The 21,982-nt window shown below is 40.6% G+C and overlaps 1 protein-coding gene across 1 annotated transcript in view; it reads left to right on the forward strand.

Moving 5' to 3' along the window:
• The first annotated feature begins 1,643 nt into the window (after nucleotides 1–1,643).
• PSMB2 (proteasome 20S subunit beta 2) overlaps nucleotides 1,644–21,982 on the forward strand; it is a 28,619-nt gene continuing 8,280 nt past the window's right edge. Inside the window, exons 1-2 of the mRNA XM_081818068.1 lie at nucleotides 1,644–1,788; nucleotides 4,522–4,592. Of these exons, the coding sequence (XP_081674194.1) occupies nucleotides 1,677–1,788; nucleotides 4,522–4,592 (183 nt within the window). The 5' untranslated portion in view covers nucleotides 1,644–1,676. The remainder of the gene's footprint in view (nucleotides 1,789–4,521; nucleotides 4,593–21,982) is intronic.

Here is a 21,982-nt window from a genome sequence, read left to right on the forward strand (position 1 = left end):
AAAAACCAAAAATCCCAGCTTTTTTTCCTCATTATGGAAATAATGCAAACTTATTAAGTAATGTGTTCTTATAAAAATGATACAAGTTTAGTATAGGCATTTTAGGAAATGCTAATAAGCAAAAAGAAAGAAAGAAAAATTGCCCAGTGGCATCTAATACTCTTCCGGTCTTTTTTTCTGTGCATAGATAATAACATATGCATAAGTGAATTTTTTCCTTTTTCCTTTTTTTTTAAGATTTTATTTTTTGGGGGCATCTGGGTGACTCAGTCAGTTAAGCGTCTGCCTTCGGCTCAGGTCATGATCCCAGAGTCCTGGGATCGAGCCCTGTGTCAGGCTCCCTGCTCTGCGGGGGGGTCCTGATTCTCCCTCTGCCCTTCCCCCCCTGCTCATGCTCTCTCTCTGTCAAATAAATAAATAAAATCTTTAAAAAAAAAAAAAAAAAAGATTTTCTTACAGAGCAAATAGCGATGGGGCAGGGGGCAGAGGGAGAAGCAGACTCCCTGCTGAGCAGGGAGCCTGATGCAGGACTCAGTCCCAGGACCCTGGGATCATGACCTGAGCCGGAGGCAGCCGCTTAACTGACTGAGCCACGCAGACGCCCTGAATTTTTTCTTTTATGACCAAGTTTGCAAACTAACAGTCTTTAAATCTGTAGCCTATAACAAATAAAAGTGTGTTTGTTCAGGAGTTTCAAGGCAGTTTGATAATATCTGCAGGTACAATTTGTGTGTTTTTTTTTCCAAGTCTAAGAAGCTGTATTGTGGTTCTACAACTCTCAAACATTTGTAGAATATTTAACTGTAGCATTTTGTTCTTTAAATCCTATTAAGGGATTTTGGCATTTCAGAAGCTTTCAGACAGGAAACATGTCTCCCAGGGAAGATTATTCAGCAGTATTTGAAAAATGAAAAGTGAAAGTGAGAGTGAGATAGGGAGATTTAGGCTTTTTCTGAAGCTACAGACTGAATATGGAGTTTTCTTCCTTAGGCACTAATTGCTATCTGAATATTTATTTATCTATGTAATCTGAATGAGTCTGGTTCAACTAGATAAGATTAGACTATTGGGATTTTTGAGGTATTTTTAAATAGTGTTAAAATATTCGTTAGAATTTTTGCTCTGGCAGTCATTTTAATTTTCTCTTTGCTTTGGAGATGGTGTTGATTGACTTTTTGAGGTGATTTATAGTCTCAATTGATTTTTTTTTGTTCTTTCTCGAGATGACTCCTTAATTTTCATTGTAGCATTGGTCCTTCATACATGCTTTTGTGTGTGTATAAATAAAATAACTAACATTTGTATTTGTAGAGATATTTCAGGGCTTTGAAATCATGAACCTAAAGATAATGGCCATTGGCTTGATTCCTTCAGTTTCTTTGAAGATTCAGTTTTTGCATTTCTAGTGCCTTCAAATGTATTTAACTGTGTTTTCAATTGTCAGCGCTCAACTATATTCTCCAACTGAGATTGACCTTAATAAAATACACCAATGGGTTTAACACGGAGAGTGAAAGAGAATAATTAATATAGTTGCCCATTAAAGTCTTCTAAAAACAGTGATTAGTAAAAGTATTCAATATAGTGATTGATAAACCTGTTTGTGGCTATCTATATAATAGTAAATTTCTGATGTAATTTTTAACACATTTTTTCTTTGAGCAGATCATGACAAGATGTTTAAGATGAGTGAAAAAATCTTACTCCTATGTGTTGGAGAGGCTGGAGACACTGTACAGTTTGCAGAATATATTCAGAAAAATGTGCAACTTTATAAGATGAGAAATGGTGGGTAATACTTGGAATGTAACTGTGGTTGATTTGTCTTTAAATTTGAACTAAAAAAGAATCTACTGGCAATTCTACACATGAGCAGACCAGTGTGGTCATATTTTTATTTGAATCTTCCTACTTTTAAAACTTTATCTAGACCCTCCTGATCCTAAAGATCTTCTGCAGAAATCCCAGAGCTGAAAAGAGAACCATTGTAACACTGATACTTGAGGGCTACCTTGGAGATGAACATGGTAGTATCAGACTTTTTAAGTGTTAGGTATTTCAGAGGATGTTATTTGAGCTAAAGTATATCTGAACCTCAGGGTTAAAAGACCTTAGTTAAACTTGGTTTTACTATTTTTTTAATGTGACAAGTCACTTAGCCTCTTTGGTCTTTATTTTCCTCAGTTCTTTTTTTTTTTTTTTAAAGATTTTATTTATTTATTTATTTGAGAGAAAGAGAGAGACAGAGAAACAGCATGAGAGGGGAGAGGGTCAGAGGGAGAAGCAGGCTCCCCGCTGAGCCGGGAGCCCGATGCGGGGCTCAATCCCAGGACTCCGGGATCATGACCTGAGCCGAAGGCAGTTGCTTAACCAACTGAACCACCCAGGCGCCCTATTTTCCTCACTTCTAAAATGGGATAATAATAATATTAATGAATAATATGTAAAATGTTTATAAGCTTAATGCTCTGTGTAACTGTGGGAGATTTACTGTCATAGAAGAGTTCTGCCTTGCCTTACTGGTAGATTCTTGTCTAGGAAGATAATTAGGATTTTTGTGAGTTCCCTCTGGGGCTAATGCGCTCTAATCCTCATTAGAGGATTCCTCACTAGGATTTCCTCATTAGAGGAAGCCTCACTATCAGATAATACTAGCCACTAGCTTTATGACCCAGGAAAGTTTATAGTGACACCCTAGCAGAAAGGACCTTACTTCAGTTATTTACTTCCACAGTTCAATACACTTATACACAGCACTGATATAATGTGGAACTGTGAAAGAACTTAAATTGAATATAATTGTATAAAATGGCTAGATATGACCCATTTATATAGATTTTAGGCAGCAAATTTAGCATCATGCATTCAGTTCCATGAATACTTTTTTTTTTTTTTAAAGATTTTTATTTGTTTGATAGAGAGAGATACAGTGAGAGAGGGAACACAAGCAGGGGGAGTGGGAGAGGGAGAAGCAGGCTCCCTGCTGAGCAAGGAGCCCAACTCGGGGCTCCCTGGGATCATGACCTGAGCTGAAGGCAGACGCTTAATGACTGAGCCACCCAGGCGCCCCAGTTCCATGAATACTTTTGAGGGCCTCCTCTATCTTAAGCACTCTGGCTAGTACCACAGAGAATTCAAAGATGAAAAAAGAACCTAAAGCACGTGGCACTCAGGTTTAAGCAAGTTGAGAATATTTCAAGAATTATTTTTTATTGGTTCTCTACTTCATGCCTACATGGCAGGTGAGGGATGCTAGTAATGTTTCTCAAGTACAGTAACTACAGCAATACTTCACTGTCCTGTCCTGGGAGAGGGAGGGAGAGTAAACAAGAGTTGAGAGGGTTGCTTGTTGTGTGGGTGTTAGGGTTTAAAGTCCGTGCACAGAACAAAAATCATGTATGATTAAAATGGCCTTTAAAATCTTTTAAATTACGTGTCAAGTGTAGTTTTGTGTATGTAACCCTACACAGTAATTCTTATGCATATTAAAGGTCAAGAACTGAGCTAAAATAAGGGAAAGGGGGAAAAATCTATATGTAAATAGGCATTAGACCTTTCTGCCTTTAAGATAACTGTCAAATCCTTAGTGATGTTTAGGGGATTAGGTGAAGAATTGAAAAGTATTCCTGCTTGTTCACTGTTGCTTGCATTATAATTTAATAGATTGGTTGTGAGGATGAAGTTCAATAAATTGTGAAAGCACCTGGCACAGACTCTGAAACATAGCTGCTGTTCAATAAATACTTGTTAGAATTTTAATCTAAATCTTACCTGCTGTAACACTGGTGTTTGATAATAACTTAACCACCTGCTCTCTCTCTTTCCAAAGTTGCATTTTCTGCATGGGTCTGCTCAGTTGCAGGTCATTCGTGGCTTTTGACTCTAGTCCCATTTTACTCTGGGGGTGGGGGAGGGGGTTTCCAGAGTGAGTGCATTATTAAACACACACCTGATGGCATTCCTCTGGGCTGTAGTTTTGTTGGCATTACAACCTTTCTTGAGATACTCTGTTTTTAAAATGTAGATAGTGATGGAAACATTTTTTTTCTATTGCTTGTACTTTTGAAAATCATATTTAATAAAGTTATTTATTTTTTAAAAGAAAACCTTGTAGAGTATGACCCTGAGGACATCCTAACTTCTAGCCTTTTTCCCAATATTCTTTTTAAATAAGCTTTAAAAATCAGTATCTCGAGACCTCTTTCTTTTTTCCCCAATACCTATGTATTTGTACCCCTTCTTTCTATAGAGGAACCCACAGGTTGCTGATGAATGAACAGCTTAAGCAAGGCTTGGTTCTGTGTTGTGGCCAGGAATTACTGTCGGTGCTGACCCGCTATTTCACAACTGTTGCATGGGGAAAGGGACAAGGAATACGACTGTACTCCTCATTCTGTGTACTTTATGTACTCTGGGCGTACAGAGAGTGGAAGGATGTAAAAACAGGAGTAGTGGAATGATTTTGGGTGCTGTTACTCCTTTTGCTTCACTTTAAGTATGACTGTTTATCTCTTGTTCCAGGTTATGAATTGTCTCCCACAGCAGCAGCTAATTTCACACGCCGAAACCTGGCTGATTGTCTTCGGAGTCGGGTAAGCAATATAGCAGGCAGCCTTACGTGAGAGTAGAAATATCTTCTGTGCTGCTTCTATATTCTTACTATCCATGGGTAGCATTTTGCCCTTTTTTGGACTTCCTAAGCCCTTCTCCTTGGTACTTGTTCATTCTTCCGTCTCTTTGGACTTGTTTTCTTTTTCTGCAGAGTTGCTGATTAAAGCCTGAAGGGCAGCTATACACTCCCAGAGAATTTGGATGGGGCACACCAATAGGAAGGCCTATGAAAGCCTTTAAAAATTTTTCAAAGTGTTTTCATCGCAAACCATGTTCCTTAATTCCTATGGCTGAAGGTTCTTACGTGGTAGTGGAGGCGAAACTTTGAAAATTTCATCTTTTTTTCTTTAAGATTTTATTTATTTATTTGAGAGAGAGAGTGTGAGAGAGAGATCACACGCAGGTGGGTAGAGGGAGAACCAGACTCCCCTCTGATCAGGGAGCTTGATGTAGGACTTGATCCCACGACCCCTGGATCATGACCTGAACCATAGGCAGATGCTTAACCAACTGAGCCACCCAGGCGCCTGCAAATTTCATCTTAAGATTATGTGTCTTTTTATGATTATTCTTGCTAAAGCACAGAGATTTATTCATCTTTGCTTACTTAGGCCTTGTTGCTATCTTAGAGCTGTTTTTGTTCCATTGACAGCATGTTAAAAGATGGCAACATTAAGTTAAGGATTGAATGTATTAAAGATTGTGTAGTATGTGCCAAGAAAGTTCATATGATTGCTAAAGTTGTGTATTATTCCCTTCCCACAGGGACTAAGTAAATGGAGGCTTATCATGTGACCTTACCCCCTGTGCCTGTTTAGTCATCTATGAAATCGAGATAACTTCCTCACCCCACAGGAGTGCTAGGAGAATGAATGCTTGTAAATCATAATATTTAACATTCATACGACTTTTGCCCAAAGCATTTTGCTTATTAATAATTTAATCTACTCACTCTTCCACTGAGATATATAGTAGTTAGTTCTCTATCACTGATACAGAATGAATGGCATAAAGTGGCAAAGGGACTAGCTCCAGGGCACAGAGCAGCTCAGACAAAGCTACACTAATGGTGCCATAATTATTGACTATTCTACCTTTTACATCAGCTCCTTGGTTTCTCAGTAGTGTTTCTAGAACATCAGTGCTATTCATATTTTTATTATGGTTTTAGTTTCGTCTGCAGTTGCTTAAGCTGAATTATGATAGAAATCTAAACAAGTACAGGTGTTGTGTTTTTTTTTTTAAAGCTACTTCAGAATGTCTCAATAAATAGAACCTCTTTTTTTCAGGGCTACCTTTAGCCCAGGGCCTTGTGCGATGTAAGGATCATGAGGTTTGAAGAGAAGCTAGAGATATTCTGGTGGGAAGGAGGAGAAAGATTTACCTACCTTGTTCTGATCTGGGTAAAAGGTCAGTGGCCTTTTCTTGTTCACGGCTCTGTGAGAGAGGAAAATGGGTCAGATATGGCCTTTCCTGCCACTCAGAAATTCCTGTGGTATTTGGTAAAGAGTATGCTGTGGCTTGCTGTGTAAAATATTCCTTTGACTTGTCAGGCAGAACTGGAATAAGAGGGGCGCCTGGGTGGCTCAGTCATTAAGCGTCTGCCTTCAGCTCAGGTCATGATCTCAGGGTCCTGGGATCGAGCCCCACATCAGGCTCCCTGCTCAGTGGGGAGTCTGCTTCTCCCTCTGCCTTTCCCCCTGCTTGTGTTCTCTCTCTCAATAAATAAATAAAATCTTTAAAAAAAAGAGAGAGAACTGGAATAAGAATTCCAGCTTTGGGGGGTGCCTGGGTGGCTCAGTTGTTGAGCGTCTGCCTTCATGATCCCAGGGTCCTGGGATTGAGCCCCGCGTCGGGCTCCCTGCTCCAAAGGAAGCCTGCTTCTCCCTCTCCCACTCCCCCTGCTTGTGTTCCCTCTCTCGCTATGTCTCTCTCTGTCAAATAAATAAATAAAATCTTAAAAAAAAAAAAAATTCCAGCTTTGGGCACAATAAAGACTTTGTCATAAATACAGCAGACATTAAATGAATTAAGCTGCTTTTAGAATTGAGATAAGAGTGGCAGTGTGCTCATGTAAATGCAGTGGATCTGGTTAATCTCCTAGCAGAAATGTTTGATGTCTTTAATAAATATCCCTTGTAGACAGTGACAGGGCTTTAGTAAATATTGACTACGTCTGCCTATGGTTCTGAGCCCAACCTCTGCTCCCCCACACTTCTATCAACTTAGATTGTTAGCCCTAAAATATGAGTTTATATATTAGTCATTTTATTCTGGGGAGAAAGGTGATGATATTTTTTCAGTCTTTCTAATAAGTGTGAAGTCACTAGATTTGGTACATTTATACAGTCACACCAGTTGGCACATGAGACTTATTTCAGGTCAGCCAGTTACCATGTATAACTTTGTGTCTATAGCTCAAATTGTCTGATTCCTAATTTGGTGTGTGTGTGTGTGTGTGTGTGTGTGTTTGGGGGTGGTATTTGGTTGGGAGGACATTTATTTATTGCAGAGTATATAATGAATTTTTTGTAAACTGGTTCTTTTAAGATGCAAGCACATTTAGCATTGTGGTTAGGCACCGTCTCTGGAATTAGACTGCCTGAGGTTTTGTTTTGTTTTGTTTTTTAAAGAATTTTATTTATTTATTTGAGAGAGAGAGAGAAAGAGCAAGGGGATGGCCGGGGGGGGAGAGGGAGAGGGACAAGCACATTCCGTGGTGAGCATGGAGTGGATGCGCGGGGCTCAATCTCATGACCCCTCCGAGATCATGACTTGAGCCGAAGTCAAGAGTCAGAGTCAGAGTTGGATGCTTAACCCAGAGTAGGATGCTTAACCAACTGAGACGCCCAGGCGCCCCCTAGACTGCTTGAGTTTAAATCTTTGCTCACTGACCTTACTGGCTCTTTGTCTTTAGACAGATTCTAAGCTTAATTTCTCTACTTATAAGATAATGGCACTTACTTTACAAAGTTATTATAAATTAAATGAAGCAATCATGCAAAGCTGTTAGCACAGTGTGTGGCACATATGACTAATAAATCACTTGTTTCTGTGCTGCCGTTGCTGCTTGATTGAAGAAGCAACTTAATAGCTATAAGTTAGTTTGTTTTGTTTTTTTATTTTTTTTATTTATTTTATTTTATTTTTAAAGATTTTATTTATTTATTTGACAGAGAAAGACACAGCGAGAGAGGGAACACAAGCAGGGGGAGTGGGAGAGGGAGAAGCAGACCCCCTGCCGAGTAGGGAGCCCGATGCGGGACTCGATCCCGGGACTCCAGGATCGTGACCTGAGCCGAAGGCAGTCGCTTAACCAACTGAGCCACCCAGGAGCCCTTGTTTTGTTTTTTTAAAGATTTTATTTATCTCTTTGAGAGAGAGAGAGCACAAGTGGGGTAGAGATAGAAGCAGGCTCCCCACCGAGCAAGGAGCCCGGGATCATGACCTGAGCTGAAGGCAGGCGCTCAACCGACTGAGCCACCCAGGAGCCCCTATAAGTTAATTTTTTTATGGGAGATTCTTTATTGTGCTATTTTAGTTGAACTTACTTGCTGGTATAGAGGATATAAAAAAGTATTGCTATGGATAGGGAAGATGGGAGTAAAGCTACACTGATCATTTGTTATGTGCAAGGCTTTGTTCTAGATCACCGCAGTCCAGTGTGGTAGCCACTAGTCATAAATGGCGTTTAAAATTTTAAATAATTAAAATTAAATAGAATTTAAAATTTGGTTCCTAGGTGAGAGTCTCTTGGAGTTTGAATGAAAAATAAACTTTTATTTCTATAAAAAAATTTGGTTCCTCAGTCACATTAGCCACTTTTCAAGTGCTCAGTAGGCACATGTGGTGAATGGCTACCATATTGGACATTGCAGATATAGAACATTTTCATCATCGTAGGAGGTTCTCTTGAACGGTGCTATTCTAGATAGTTACATGACACCATAAGATGAATGTTATCCCCATTTTACTTACAAGCCTTAGACTGGTTAATAATAAAGAGGTTAAGTATTTCTGTTATGTGTCCAAGTATACCAAAGACACGGGTATAGCCTGTAAAAGTCTGAGGTAAGATTCTAAATTCAAATACCGTGCTCTTTCATACTGTCTTCTTAATTAGTTACTGGACTAATGTTCAAGTATGTTTGTGCATTTGGGGAAGTATAAAATTTCTAGTTCCCTTAAAGTGTCAAGATCTCCATATCAGGGGGCACCTGGGTGGCTTAGTGGTTGAATGTCTGACTCTTGATTTTGGCTCAGGTTGTGATGTTGGGGTCGTGAGGTCCAGCCCCACTTCCAGCTTCATGCTCAGCATGGAGTCTACTTGGGGTTCTCTCTCTCCTCTCCCTTTGCCCCTCCCTCAGCTCCAGTGCACACATGCACATGCGTTCTCTCTCTCAAGTCATAAAATCTTAAAGAAAAAAAATATCTCTAGGTAGGATTGTATAGATAAGGTATAAATATGTGCCCATTGTAGGCGTTGAGTAAATATTTGCTGAATAGGGGCGCCTGGATGGCTGATTCGGTTAAGCGTCTGCCTTTGTCTCAGGTCCTGATCTCAGGGTCCTGGGATTGAGCCCTGCATCCTGCTCCTTGCTCAGCGGGGAGCCTGCTTCTCCCTCTCTCTCTCTGCAACTCCCACTGCTTTTGCTCTCTATCTCAAATATATAAATAAAATCTTAAAACAATATATATATATTTGCTGAATAAATATCATCCAGTTGGTACTCAGATACCACTGAAAATGTTATTGTTCATTTATATATTGGAAGGGAATTTTATTAACATTTTCTTTAAAGATTTTATTTATTTATTTGAGAGAGAGAGCATGAGTGGTGGGAGGGGCAGAGGGAAAGGGAGTGCAGACTCCCCACTGAGCAGGGAGCATTGCAGGGCTCAATCCCAGGACCCCAGGATCATGACCTGAGCCAAAGTCAGATGCTTAACTGACTTAGCCACCCAGTCAGTTACTTCACCATGCACTATGAAATTAAAGATGAAATCAGCAGGAAGAGATGGAAAAAAACACACAGAATGGGGGAAAAATCAAGAGGTTTCATTCTAGTTTTATTTAAATACATGTGTACATTTAAGTTGATCTCCCTCTCACTATACCCCAAGGAGCAGGAAAAGGGCTTATTAGGCTTTTTGCTATGGGTTTGACTCCCCACTTTTGATTATTTATGAGGCTTCTTCAAGCATGGGTTTTGGAGTCACATATATCAGTTCTAATCTGTTCTCTCATATGTACTAGTTTCTGTGATCTTCACTAAGTCACTTATGTTTGCTGAGCCTCACTTTCTTCATCTGTTATGAAGGAAGGAGTGATCAAATGTGGCAAATTACAAGAACTGAGAATTAACCATTGGTTTAATAAAATATATTTTGAATAAGTGAATGATACCTCCCTGAAAATAGTATTTGATAATGACTTCATCATTAAGAACATGATATTTGAATTTTAAATAGAATTATTTTGAAAATTTTGTAATGGCTTATAGGCATAGTTTGCATGATGCTTATTTAAATTATCCTTATGATTTGATTAATGGGCTATAGAAGAGAAAGTGATAATAATCGGGCTATTTCTTGCTTGAAATGAATTAGGTGGCATATTTGGTATCGTATGTAAATACCCTAAAATTAACTGTTACTATCCACCCAGATCTCTATTTTGCATATGTGGAGACTGAGGTATGAACCAGCCAAATCTGATATCCTTGGGGAATGTGGCAATGGCAAAGCAGTAGAATGCTGCCCTCCATGGTATGTAATCTTCAGGGCTTTACTACTGCTACTCACTGGCCAAAGTATTCTCAGAGAACCTTTTCTGCCAAGTACTTGGTGAGCCTTTGGTAATTTATTTTTTTATAGGGCTATACTTGTTATTGCTTAGCACCTAAAAAATGGAAATAATGAGTTGGAAAAATATCAGCCAACCTGGTGTGATGGTTTTCAAACTCTCTTCCATGAAGCTGCCTTCAGGAAAGTCACCAGGGAAGACCAGTGTGGTGAAACTTCAGCTCTGCTTCATATAGATCAGCACAACTTTTATCTATTTTATATATTGGGATTCCGTTTAAGATTTTATTTGAAAAATGGAGCTTCATGGTCCCCTTCCCACCAAAGTTTGGAAACCTGTGGTGTAATTCAAAGAGCCCTGCTTCAGGAAGTTTAGCACCAGCTCTCTTGTGAGGTAGTTGAAAAAACCCTGGGAGGAAGAGAGAATTTGATTGGGTAATTTTTATGGTTTCTTCTAGCCCCCAAATAGTATAATTTAAAGATCTGATATCAAGACCATAACCAGACTTGAATTTATTTTTTTCAGGGAAAGGTATAGAACGTGTTGGAAAGAATTTCAGGTATTAGTAATTTTTGGAAGTGACCATGACTGACCCCAACACTCTGACCTGACGTTGAGTGTGTTTCATCTGGCTTACAGTAGGCATGGATAGTGTGGTCTTGTCCTAGAAGAATCCTGGTTGCTTTGAACCTCTAATCTGACCACTAGAGTTATCGTCCTCTTGCCTTTGGTAGCTGGCACAAAGACATCATCTGTTCGTTGTTACCAGTGAGGTCATGTGATGTGGTGAGCAGATGGCCCTGGTGAAACCTTGACTTTGCAGGTCTTGTCCTCTAAACACGACCAACCATTTGTTACATGTGATAAGATATCACTAACAAAGGGTAATTTCACATGCTTTTTGGCGAATGTGGTTAGCAGGATGTGACATGACACAGCACTCCCTTCTTCCTCCATGTGCCATCTCCCTTGAGGCCTTGTCCCCCCTGCTCACCGCCATCTCACCCGTGCCCAGGCTTGCCTTCCAGCTCACCTGCTCCAGATGGGCGGCACAGTGGGAGGACACTGGCAGAGGCAGATGTGTTTATTTTCCGGAGACAGAATGTTTTGCTGCCACAGACGGCGGTGCCTTGGAGCAAACGGCGGCCTTTGACGCCGCTGCCGCACAGCCTGGGCATCTTGACAGACAGAGCTGCCTTACTTCTGGAGATGGGGAATTGGGGGAAAAAAAAAATCAGGATGTTCATCATGAAACTCACGGAGTTTCGGTGCAAGCAGCAGTTCTTTTAGACCTGGAGAGCAGTTCTTTCGCACCAGACCTCAGTGAGCTAGTCAGCTAACTAGATGGGCCAAGAGTTAATGTCTGTTAATTGTTTTGTTTCCTAGCCTGAATAGGACATACAGTAAAAACTGAAAACATATGGCTACGTGTCGATGGATATTCAGTGGTACACGTGTGCATCCCAGGTCACATCTCACAGGAGTCTCTTAGGATTGGGGGTGGCTCATGGCTGCCCCATTGGAGATAGAGCTGTTCCATTTTTAGTGGTCATTTTGATTATCCGACGGCCCAGCGACAGATATGCCTTCAAGTTGAGGTGCCTTAATTAATATGACAACACTTTGTGCGTATAGTGTTTTCCTCCCAAGAGGAGTAAGAATTCTGACAGCTGCCCTTTAAAGCAGTTCGCTTATACAGTCGTTAGGGCTTGACAAGTCCATTAGGAAGACAAAGACTTGGTTGTTGAATCATTATACTTACTCATCTTCTAAGAAAAAATGGCTTAAGAAGATCCTTCTTTGAAAGTTACTGGCTTTATCAGGAATCCAGATAAAGGAAATTTTTTTTTTTTTTTTAAATATGTGCTGTTTTTCCCAGCCCTGGTGCTGATCGAGTTAGGAGTTTGCAGGTGTAAAGTCCTCCTCCCTCCCCTCCCCATCTCTCTCCAGGGGGTTGTATGTGAGAAGGTGTTGCTTTCTCACTCAGAGAGCATATATGTGCTACCCTGTTGGATGCCTGCTGTGAGCAGAGAGAACCCCTGTTCTGGTTGGATGGAATGAGTTTATTGGGTAGCTGGGATTGTGCAACCCCATAATGCCAACTTTTCACTTAAAGCATCTTTCCTACCCACAATGGGGTTGAAGGTAACTGGTCTAAATTCATACTGTTTTGAAACTTGTGTACTGAAAATCATGCGATTTCCTATTAAGGCTTGGTTTAAGCCAGGAGCAGCAGAGTACTGTGTCTGCTTAGTAAAAACATGCTTTTATTTTGAAAATGTTTACCTTTAGAAGTACAGGTTTACTCTACCTTTTAGGATTGCTTTAAACCTGGCCTGTGTGGGCATTCCCTCACACATACTCACAGATACAAATACACATATACTCTGACATCTTGATGCCTCTTCCCGTGTCCCCCCAACCACCCACAGTCCCTAATGCCTTTATTTTTATTTTTTTAATTTTAATTCCAGTATAGTTAACATACAGTGTTATATTAGTTTCAGGTATACAATATGTGATTCAACTTGATGTCTTGTTTTGCCCTGGCCCGGGATCATGCAGGCATATGAATTCAGGGGCTGATCCCAAAAATTCTGTGGGGTTTTCCTATACTCTCCCCAAAAACAGTTACTTAAAGCGAAGGACAGTGGGAAGTTTGGGTTTTTTTTTTTTAAGATTTTGTTTATTTGAGAGAGAGAGCAGGCATGAGTGGGGATAGGGGCAGAGGGGGAAGCAGACTCCCCACTGAGCAGGGAGCCCCATGTGGGGCTTGATCCCAGGACCCTGAAATCACGACCTGAACCAAAGGCAGACACTTAACTGACTGAGCTACCCAGGTGCCCCAGACAGTGGGAAGTTTTTGAAGGGGGAAGGAGTTCGCTGTTCTATTTCTTAACGTAGGAGGTAGTTACATGTATACTCATTTTATTCATTAAACTGTGTGTGTCTATTTTATGCAACTTTATATGTATGTATTACTTCTAAAAAGGTTTAAGCAAATAAAAAGAAGGGTAACAGGGCAAGAAAGCATAAAACATTTTTTGGAAAAGTTGAAGAAAATAAGTTCAGATTTGCCATTGCTTCTGAGGGTAGACCATAGAGCAAATAGGATTAATTAGTTTGGAAAGAAAAAAGGCAGGGAGAGGAAATAATGATCTCTGAATCTTTATAAACTCAAGTAACCTGCCAAAACTCTGCATTGCCTTTCTGATGCCTCCTAATGTGTGCCTTGTTTTATAGCTGAGAAGTTCCACAGGGGCTGATAGTCATTCATTCAGTAAATCTACAGCCTACATTGTCCTTAGGGCTGGGGAAACAGGTGCAGAGCTCAGTGAGTGCCTTTAGATGGAGAAATTGCACTGCAGAGTGACAAGTGCCACAATGGCCATACAGAGAGATAGGTGCTCTGGGAACAGAACCTAACCTGAGCCTAAAAAGAACCAGCTGTCATTAAGGCAAAGGTGAAGCAAAAAGGAAAACCAGAAGCACAGACCAAAGAGGTATGTGAGAGTGTTAAGTCAGGCACAGGGGTTTTCTAATGATGTTTGGAGTGGGGACAAATAGTTCTCTGAGCCTCCTACTCCTAATTTTTTAGCTGTTTTAACCATTTGGGTACTGTATATAAATTAGGGCTCTACTGATTGAAAAACAAATATAAATACATATCTCTATATGGTTTTTACTATGTGTTCTACATATGCAAAATCCACACTCTAGTTTGTTAAATATGGCTGAGATTTTTAGGGGAATGGAAGAGATTGAAATTAGAGAGGTAGTCCATGTTATGAAGACTTTGATGAAAAAGCTTTATGCTAAAGCAGTGGAGCTCTGAAAGCTTGTTGACTAGGAGGGGGTTAGTATGATCAGGTGGTATTTGGTTAGACCACTGGCTCCTCTTTGATGAACTGTTTGGGGAAAGAAAAGGGAAGCACGGAGACCAATGAGGAGCTTCCATGTCAATTGAAGAGGCAAAAGTAACTTGTGTTGAACTTAGGCTGCTAATGGGGAGCACTATGTTCTAATAGAAGGGCTCCTAAGCACTCTTTTCCCCAGAATTTCCTTAGTATTCTATATCTGGTTGCTGTGGACATCCAGAAACATACACAATCATATATATAGTCCTAAATAGTCTTTCCCAGCAGACTTATTTATTAACTCAGGAAGGTGAATCAGCTCTGATGTTCAATATCCATAGATATTCATGGGCATGCTTAGCATGTACAACCTAATATTTGCCTTGTAGTGTATAAAGCATGGCTTCTGCACTTAAATTTTTGAGAACTGACTTAAAGGTATATGGAATCTTAAATTTTCCCTGGAAACTGCCAGCTCATGAAAAAATTCAAGTGGCCTTGTTGCAGACATGGTGTTGTTGGTTTTACCATTGCATAATCAGCAATTTTATTTTGATGTTATTTGGGAGAAAGCAGTATTTTTGATTAGCAAGTAAAATTAATGTAGAAAACAAATACCGTGTTAACTAGTTGGTATAATAAGGCATCTGTGCCATGTTGCATTTCAACTCATTAAATTTCTAAACTTCTAATTACGATAAGATTACAACTTTAATAGGAGAACTGTTCAAACTTGGGGTTAGTGATGGCTTTAGAGAAGTAAAATTTACAGAAATTTTGGAATTATTGAAGGAGAACTTTAAAATCTAGTTTTGCTAAAAATTGATATATGAACAATATTTAATTTTTTTGCTCCTAAAATTCAGATTCAATTTGACACTTATTGGGCACCTACTACTTACGAGGCCTTCTTTCAGAAACTTTTAACACAGACTAGCACTCTCGATTCCTCACAGCTGTCAGGCAGGCAGTACCATCCCCATATTCAGATGGGGCACTTGCAGCTCCAGGGCCAAATGACTCATCTCAAGTAACAAATGTAAAGTGATAAAGCCGCATTTGATCTCAGATCTTCATTGCTTTTTTCACAAAAATACATCTCTATCTTCTGACTTACAGCATTTAAAAATCATAGTTTATTCAAATAATAATTTAAAAGGTGTTTGCTTTTAAAGTTTAAAATGTTGGCTGTAATTGCAGTAACATTGCTGAACTTAAGTTCAAGAACTCAGCCATTGTAAGAATTGTTGCCAGTGTGTTGAGCAAAACATTTGACATGAGCAAATCATTATAAAGGAAAGTGAGGACAGTTCTTAGATGATTTCACATCTGCCGGCATCAAACAGGTACACCAAATAGACTTTCAGAGAAGGACCTATGGCGGAGAAAAGAAAAAGGAAAATCTTTGTTAGACAGTCTCATTTTCAAGGTAATGCCTTTATTTTGTCTTGGGCCTCTAAAAATCAGTGGTTTACTTGCTTCTGTATTTCTCAGGTCATTGTGAGAATCTATAAATATGGGCTGCTTTGTTTTTTAGTGCTTCAAAGATAAATGTATCTGAAACAGGAGAAAAGGCAAATCAGGCAGTCAGTTTCCTTGTTGTGAGGCTCAGTATAGTATTCTGACCAGTTTAAACTCCTAGTTTTTTTCAGTCAGAGGATTAGGAGGAAACTCCAGCTTCCAACTTTATACCTCCTTTTTTCCCCCCTGTAAGTGGAAACTGTGGATAACAGAGCTGGTCCCAGCTTGTGATCATAAAAGAAAGTCCAGTTTCTTCTCAGCTCCCCAGAACGTCTCTCTTAAAATTAGCAGTGCACGGTCTTCAAGATCAGCCTTTGCTTCATCTGTCGCCTTCCACTATTGACCTGCCTCACTCTTGTCACACTGGCTTTCTCCACTTCATGCCCAGTCACTCGCACTCCCCAGCCTGCTGTATGTTCTTTCTCGTCTCTCTGCTTTTGCTGACCCTGCCACTTTACCAGTCATTCATGCCTGAATGTACTTTCCTGTGTCCGAATGGCTAACTTTTAATTGCCAGTTAAGACTCATTTCAGGGGCACCTGGGTGGCTCAGTCGTTAAGCGTCTGCCTTCGGCTCGGGTCATGATCCCGGGGTCCTAGGATTGAGCCCCGCATCGGGCTCCCTGTTCAGCCGGAAGCCTGCTTCTCCCTTTCCCATTCCCCCTGCTTGTGTTCCCTCTTTCACTATCTCTGTCTGTCAAATAAATAAATAAAATCTTAAAAAAAAAAAAAAAGACTCAGTTCAGCATTTTCCAGGGAAAGTTTCTCTCTACTACTTCCGCCCCCCTACCGCCCCACCCCAAACACATACACACATACGTCACCCTCAACTTCTTTGTGGTCTCATGGCAAGGAATAGCTCTGCCAGCGTCCTGTTGTAATTGTTCACTATCTTTCTTCCACATGTGAACACAGGAATGAGTGTTTGTGGAAATGAAACCTCCTAACTGGCTGGCTCTTCATTCAGGCTCCTAACTTGGGTTGTACACTCTTTTCTCTTTCCAGCTGCCTCTGACAGCTCAGCTTAAGCTCATGGGATCCAAATTGAGTTTTTTATGTTTGCTCTACCATCTTTCCCCTTATTGAGAGCCTTACTCCTCTTTCTCTCTCATCTTCTATTCTACTAGTTATTAATTCCTATTAATTCTACCTTCTAAATATATCTCATATTCCATTTCTCCCCTGCCATCCCTACTGCTTCTGCAGTGTCCTATGACATGAGAAAGGCTTGGCTCAGCAGGGGAATAGGAGTGGTTTTCACCGGCTCCTCTTTGGTTTACATGGTGAAGTTCATATTCTTTAGGAAGCCAGTGACAGTATCATCCCAGTTCCTCTGCTTCCTGCTGCAATCACCTAATTCACTAGGTATACATGTTCCCATATTCACCAGCACCCATAGTAAATGCTAAGTAACATCTATTGAATGTAAAATAAAGGGGCACCTGCTGGCTTAGTCAGTAGAGCATGCAACTCTTGATCTTGGTGTTGTGAGTTCGAGCCTCATATTGGGTGTAGAGATTACTTTAAAAAGTAAAATCTTGGGGTGCCTGGGTGGCTCAGTTGGTTAAGCGGCTGCCTTCAGCTCAGGTCATGATCCCAGGGTCCTGGGATCAAGTCCCGCATCAGGCTCCCTGCTCAGCGGAGAGCCTGCTTCTCCCTCTCTCTTTGCCTGCCTCTCTGCCTACTTGTGCTCTCTCTGTCTCTCTGTCAAATAAATAAAATCTTTAAAAAAAAAAAAATCTTTCATCTGCCTTCGGCTCAGGTCATGGTCCCAGGGTCCTGGGATCGAGCCCCTCATTGGGCTCCCTGCTCAGCGGAGAGCCTGCTTCTCCCTCTCCCACTCCCTCTGCTTGTGTTCCCTCTCTCACTGTGTCTCTCTCTGTCAAATAAATAAAATCTTAAAAAAACAAAAACAAAACAAAAAAAATAAATAAAATCTTTCAAAAATAATAAAATAAAATATAGTCACATTTTAAATGCAAAAGTGAAGTTGTTTGGGGTATCTGCCCATTTTATAATTATCCTATGTTCTGGTCTCAGCTCTTGCAGGATTTGGTTGAAGCCCTTTATAAATTGTGTACATTTATACTTAAGGCATAATTACCATTGTTATTAGAAAAAGAGATTGTTGGGTTTCCTTAAAAAGGACTGTGTTGGAGAGGATTAAAGTCAGAATACACATGACCTATATTGTTTAGGTGCTAGGGATAGCTGTTCTTACCCAGCCCCATCCATAGAGCCACAATCTTTTAGAGCTAGAAAAGGTATATAGGTTGTGAAGACAGGTGGAAGTTCCTGAAATCTCTGAGATTTTTTTTAATAAAGTGTTTGATGTAGTAAATATTGCAATTCTAGTATAGGGACAAAGTCCTTTAATTAAAATGGCAAAATTGACATTGAAATTTTAAATTTATTTATTTATTAGAAAGAGCACAAGCTTGCTGGCAGGGGGTAGGGAGGGGCAGAGGGAGAGAGGGAAAATCTCAAGCAGACTCCCCACTGAGCACGGAGCCTGACGCAGGAACCCTAAGATCATGACTGGAGCCAAAATCAAGAGTCAGACACTCAATTGACTGAGCTACCCAAGTGCCCCGACATTGAAATTTTAAAATTATGCCATCAAACCCATGCAGAGCAGGTAGCTAGTGAATTCTGTTGATTATTGGAAACAAGCTCCTGATTCAGAGTTCAGAACATCAGTATAAGGAAATGATAATTGATCCATTTTGTTTATTAATGAATTTGTAAAATTGGGCATTGACAAAGCAGTTATGGTATTGGTATCTGCTTATCATCACAGGTATTTATTGAGTACTTACTACATGTTTTATATAGTTTTATACCCTTTGGGGGAGTCATGTGGTCTGACATTATACCTGCCCTTTTAAAACTTAAAATATTATTGGTCATGTAAGATGTGATACATGAAACAGAAAACAATGGGTATTGTTATGCAAAATAGTATATCCTGAAATATTTGAGTGTGAAACTGACATTTATATACTGAATCATATTTTCACACTAATTTCCATTTTGTGGAGGCAGCATGGTTTCCTAGAAAAGCACACAAGACTTGGAATCAGAAGCCTAAAATTCTGGTCCTGACACTAATTAGCTGCGTGGCTTAGGGCACATCACTGTCCCTTCTTTGAACTTGAGTCCCCACATTTGTAAAACGGGTGTTGGACAAACTAGTTGAGCTTTCTTCTTACTCTGTAAACTGCATTTTTGTGAAATACTCTCAGTGCCAAAGATGGGATTTTAGGAAGCTTTGACAGTCAACTGGGGTGAAAGAAATAGCACGCACTGTCCCTCCAAAGCCCAGTCTCTGTTCAGTGTATTTAGAAGTCTGTTTACTAAAACACTGTCATCACTAGACAAACTCCTCTGTCCTGTTGGTGGTTCTGCATCTCCTTCCAGATTACTCCAGGAATGGAAGTATGCTTCACACACTGCTTAGTGTTCCAAGGTACAGCACAGTGTAAAAGAAACCGCACCTCCAAAGCACCTCACTCCTAGCGACATCGTCCTATTCAATTAGAGGTGGCAAAGGCTGGCCTGGCTCCAAAGGAAGACTGTCAATTCCTCTCTTTTTCTGTGTCCACGCTCGGCGGGATGCTTCCTCACGCCCACCTCTCTCCCCCTTGCTGTGACTTTGGCTTCCGCCAGATGTCACACCGCTGCTTGTCACCGCCCAGACTCTCGTTGCTGATTTTGTTGTTTCAGTGTATTTATCACAACTGTTCTCTTTAGCTGTAAAATTTATGGAATTTCACACTCTTCTTAATCACTACAGTGTTTCTTTTTCATGAGAGAGGGAATATACAAGGAGTTGTATGTACAGGAGTTGGAAGAGGGGAAACGTTCCACCTAACTTGAGGAAAGTTTATATGTGTATACCATCCAATGCCCAAATACACAAAGTGGAACCGAGCTCAGTTCTACAGGGCACAGGTATTAGGAAGTCCATTTCAATCCCAGGGAGAAGTACACAAGAGGTGTGCTTACTGGATAATTTCCTTGGCTTAAATTTTATCCCCTTTTGCAACCAAAAAAGGGGGTGACTTGATTAGTTCTTAGTGGGACATCTTGATATTATCATCTAGTCAGAAGTGTTTTTTTTTAAGATTTTATTTATATGAGAGAGAGAGAGCGCACATGAGAGGGAGGAGGGTCAGAGGGCGAAGCAGACTCCCTGCTAAGCAGGGAGCCTCATGCGGGACTGGATCCTGGACCCAGGCGCCCCGATTTCTAAACTTTTTTTTTTTAAGATTTTATTTATTTGACAGAGACACAGCGAGAGAGGGAACACAAGCAGGGGGAGTGGGAGAGGGAGAAGCAGGCTCCCTGCTGAGCAGGGAGCCCAACACGGGGCTCGATCCCAGGACTCTGGGATCATGACCTGAGCCAAAGGCAAGTCACTTAACCAACTGAGCCACCCAGGCGCCCCTCTAGTCAGATCTGTTAATAATGCAGTCAGATCCTAAAAGTGCCAGTCATGGTGGTGATTATGGTGATAATAACTAATCTGTATTATTACTGCCTAAGAGGCATTTGCATTGGACACTTTACATTTACTGTTATTGTCCCTGTTGTATAGATGAAGAAATCTCAAAATGACTTAAAGCCCTTCACTTTAAAATAACCTTACGTCATGTATGGGGGGGAGAGAGTAAATCTCAAGCAGGCTCCTCGTCCAGTGTGGAGCCTGTCTCTAGGCTCGATCTCACAACCCTGAGATCATGACCTGAGCTGAAATCGAGTCAGACACTTAACTGACTGAGCCATCCAGGCGCGCCTCTCATGTATTTTTTTTTTTAGATTTTATTTATTTATTTGAGAGAGAGAGCACAAGCAGGGGCAGGGATGGAGGGAAAACAACAAGTAGACTTAGAGCTGAGCAGGGAGCCCGATGCCGGGCTAGATCCCAGGACCCTGGGATTATGACCTGAGTTGAAATCAAAAGTCGGACACTTAGCTGACTGAACCACCCAGGCGCCCCATCGTGTATTTTTTTTTACGGGAGGAAAAGGTAGCACATTTGTCATTTGTCTAGCATTGCCCACCCCCCACTTGTAAAAAGAGGCAAGGGGCGCCTGGGTGGCTCAGTTGGTTAGGCGACTGCCTTCGGCTCGGGTCATGATCCTGGAGTCCCGGGATCGAGTCCCACATTGGGCTCCCTGCTCAGCGGGGGGTCTGCTTCTCCCTCTGACCCTCTCCCCTCTCGTGCTCTCTGTCTCTCATTCTCTCTCTCAAATAAATAAATAAAATCTTAAAAAAAAAAAAAAAGGCAAAATTTTGGTGGTACCTTGTTTTAGAAGCTAAAATTCATTTTGAGTTACCAGGATGGTTCATTTAAATTTTTTCTTTGTCTATCAATTAGATATACAACTTTAAAACTAAGCATTTTGGTGTTAGCACTGCAGACCATTAATGGTGATCCTTAAGGCTGTTGGGCAGAGAGTGTCTCATCTAAATGTTTGGATTCATTTATTGGTCATCTGGATGTTTAGGTTAGTTCAAAATTGTATATAATATTCAGTCCTAGCCTTTGTTGTGAAGGATGCCTTGACATACAAGATACAGTTCCTTGCCTTGGGGACCTCATAACTTTGTTTCATTACCTAGACTTGCTATCTAAATAATTAGAATGATGGTGACAACCAAAGACTAGATTCTATCATGCACAAAACAAGGATTACTTTGTAAAGGATAGAGGTTTCCTAGCAAATCTGTCATGATTGATTAGTGTTCCTATTTCGCCGGAATAACTGGCAGATTCTCACAGGGACTGCTGATCATGGGATAGAATGGAACTGATGAAAAAGTAGCTAGAAAGTGAGGCCTGGCACTCAGGTGGACATATCTATAGCGGCAGAAACAGCATGAAAGTACTTAATAAATAAGTAAATGGTACTTACTCTCCAAGTCTGCGTGTAGGTTTTGTTTTTATTTTTTCAGGCTTCCAGAAAATCTCTAGGTCTCCAGGCCTGTGATCAGTCTCAAGATAGGTTAGGGTAGGTTGGCTGTGAAGTGGATATGCTCTAAGTTAAGATGCTTGTGAATGTCTTTGACAGTGAATACAATCACCTTGGGGCCCCTGAAAAGAGTCTGGGAAGGGGAGAGGAGGAAACTGTCATTTACTGCATTTTTCCCATGTGTCAGGCCGTGTGCTAGGCACTTGTTTT

Source organism: Leptonychotes weddellii, chromosome 4, assembly GCF_054177405.1.
Source record: "Leptonychotes weddellii isolate Sample4059 chromosome 4, ASM5417740v2, whole genome shotgun sequence".
NCBI lineage: Eukaryota > Metazoa > Chordata > Mammalia > Carnivora > Phocidae > Leptonychotes > Leptonychotes weddellii.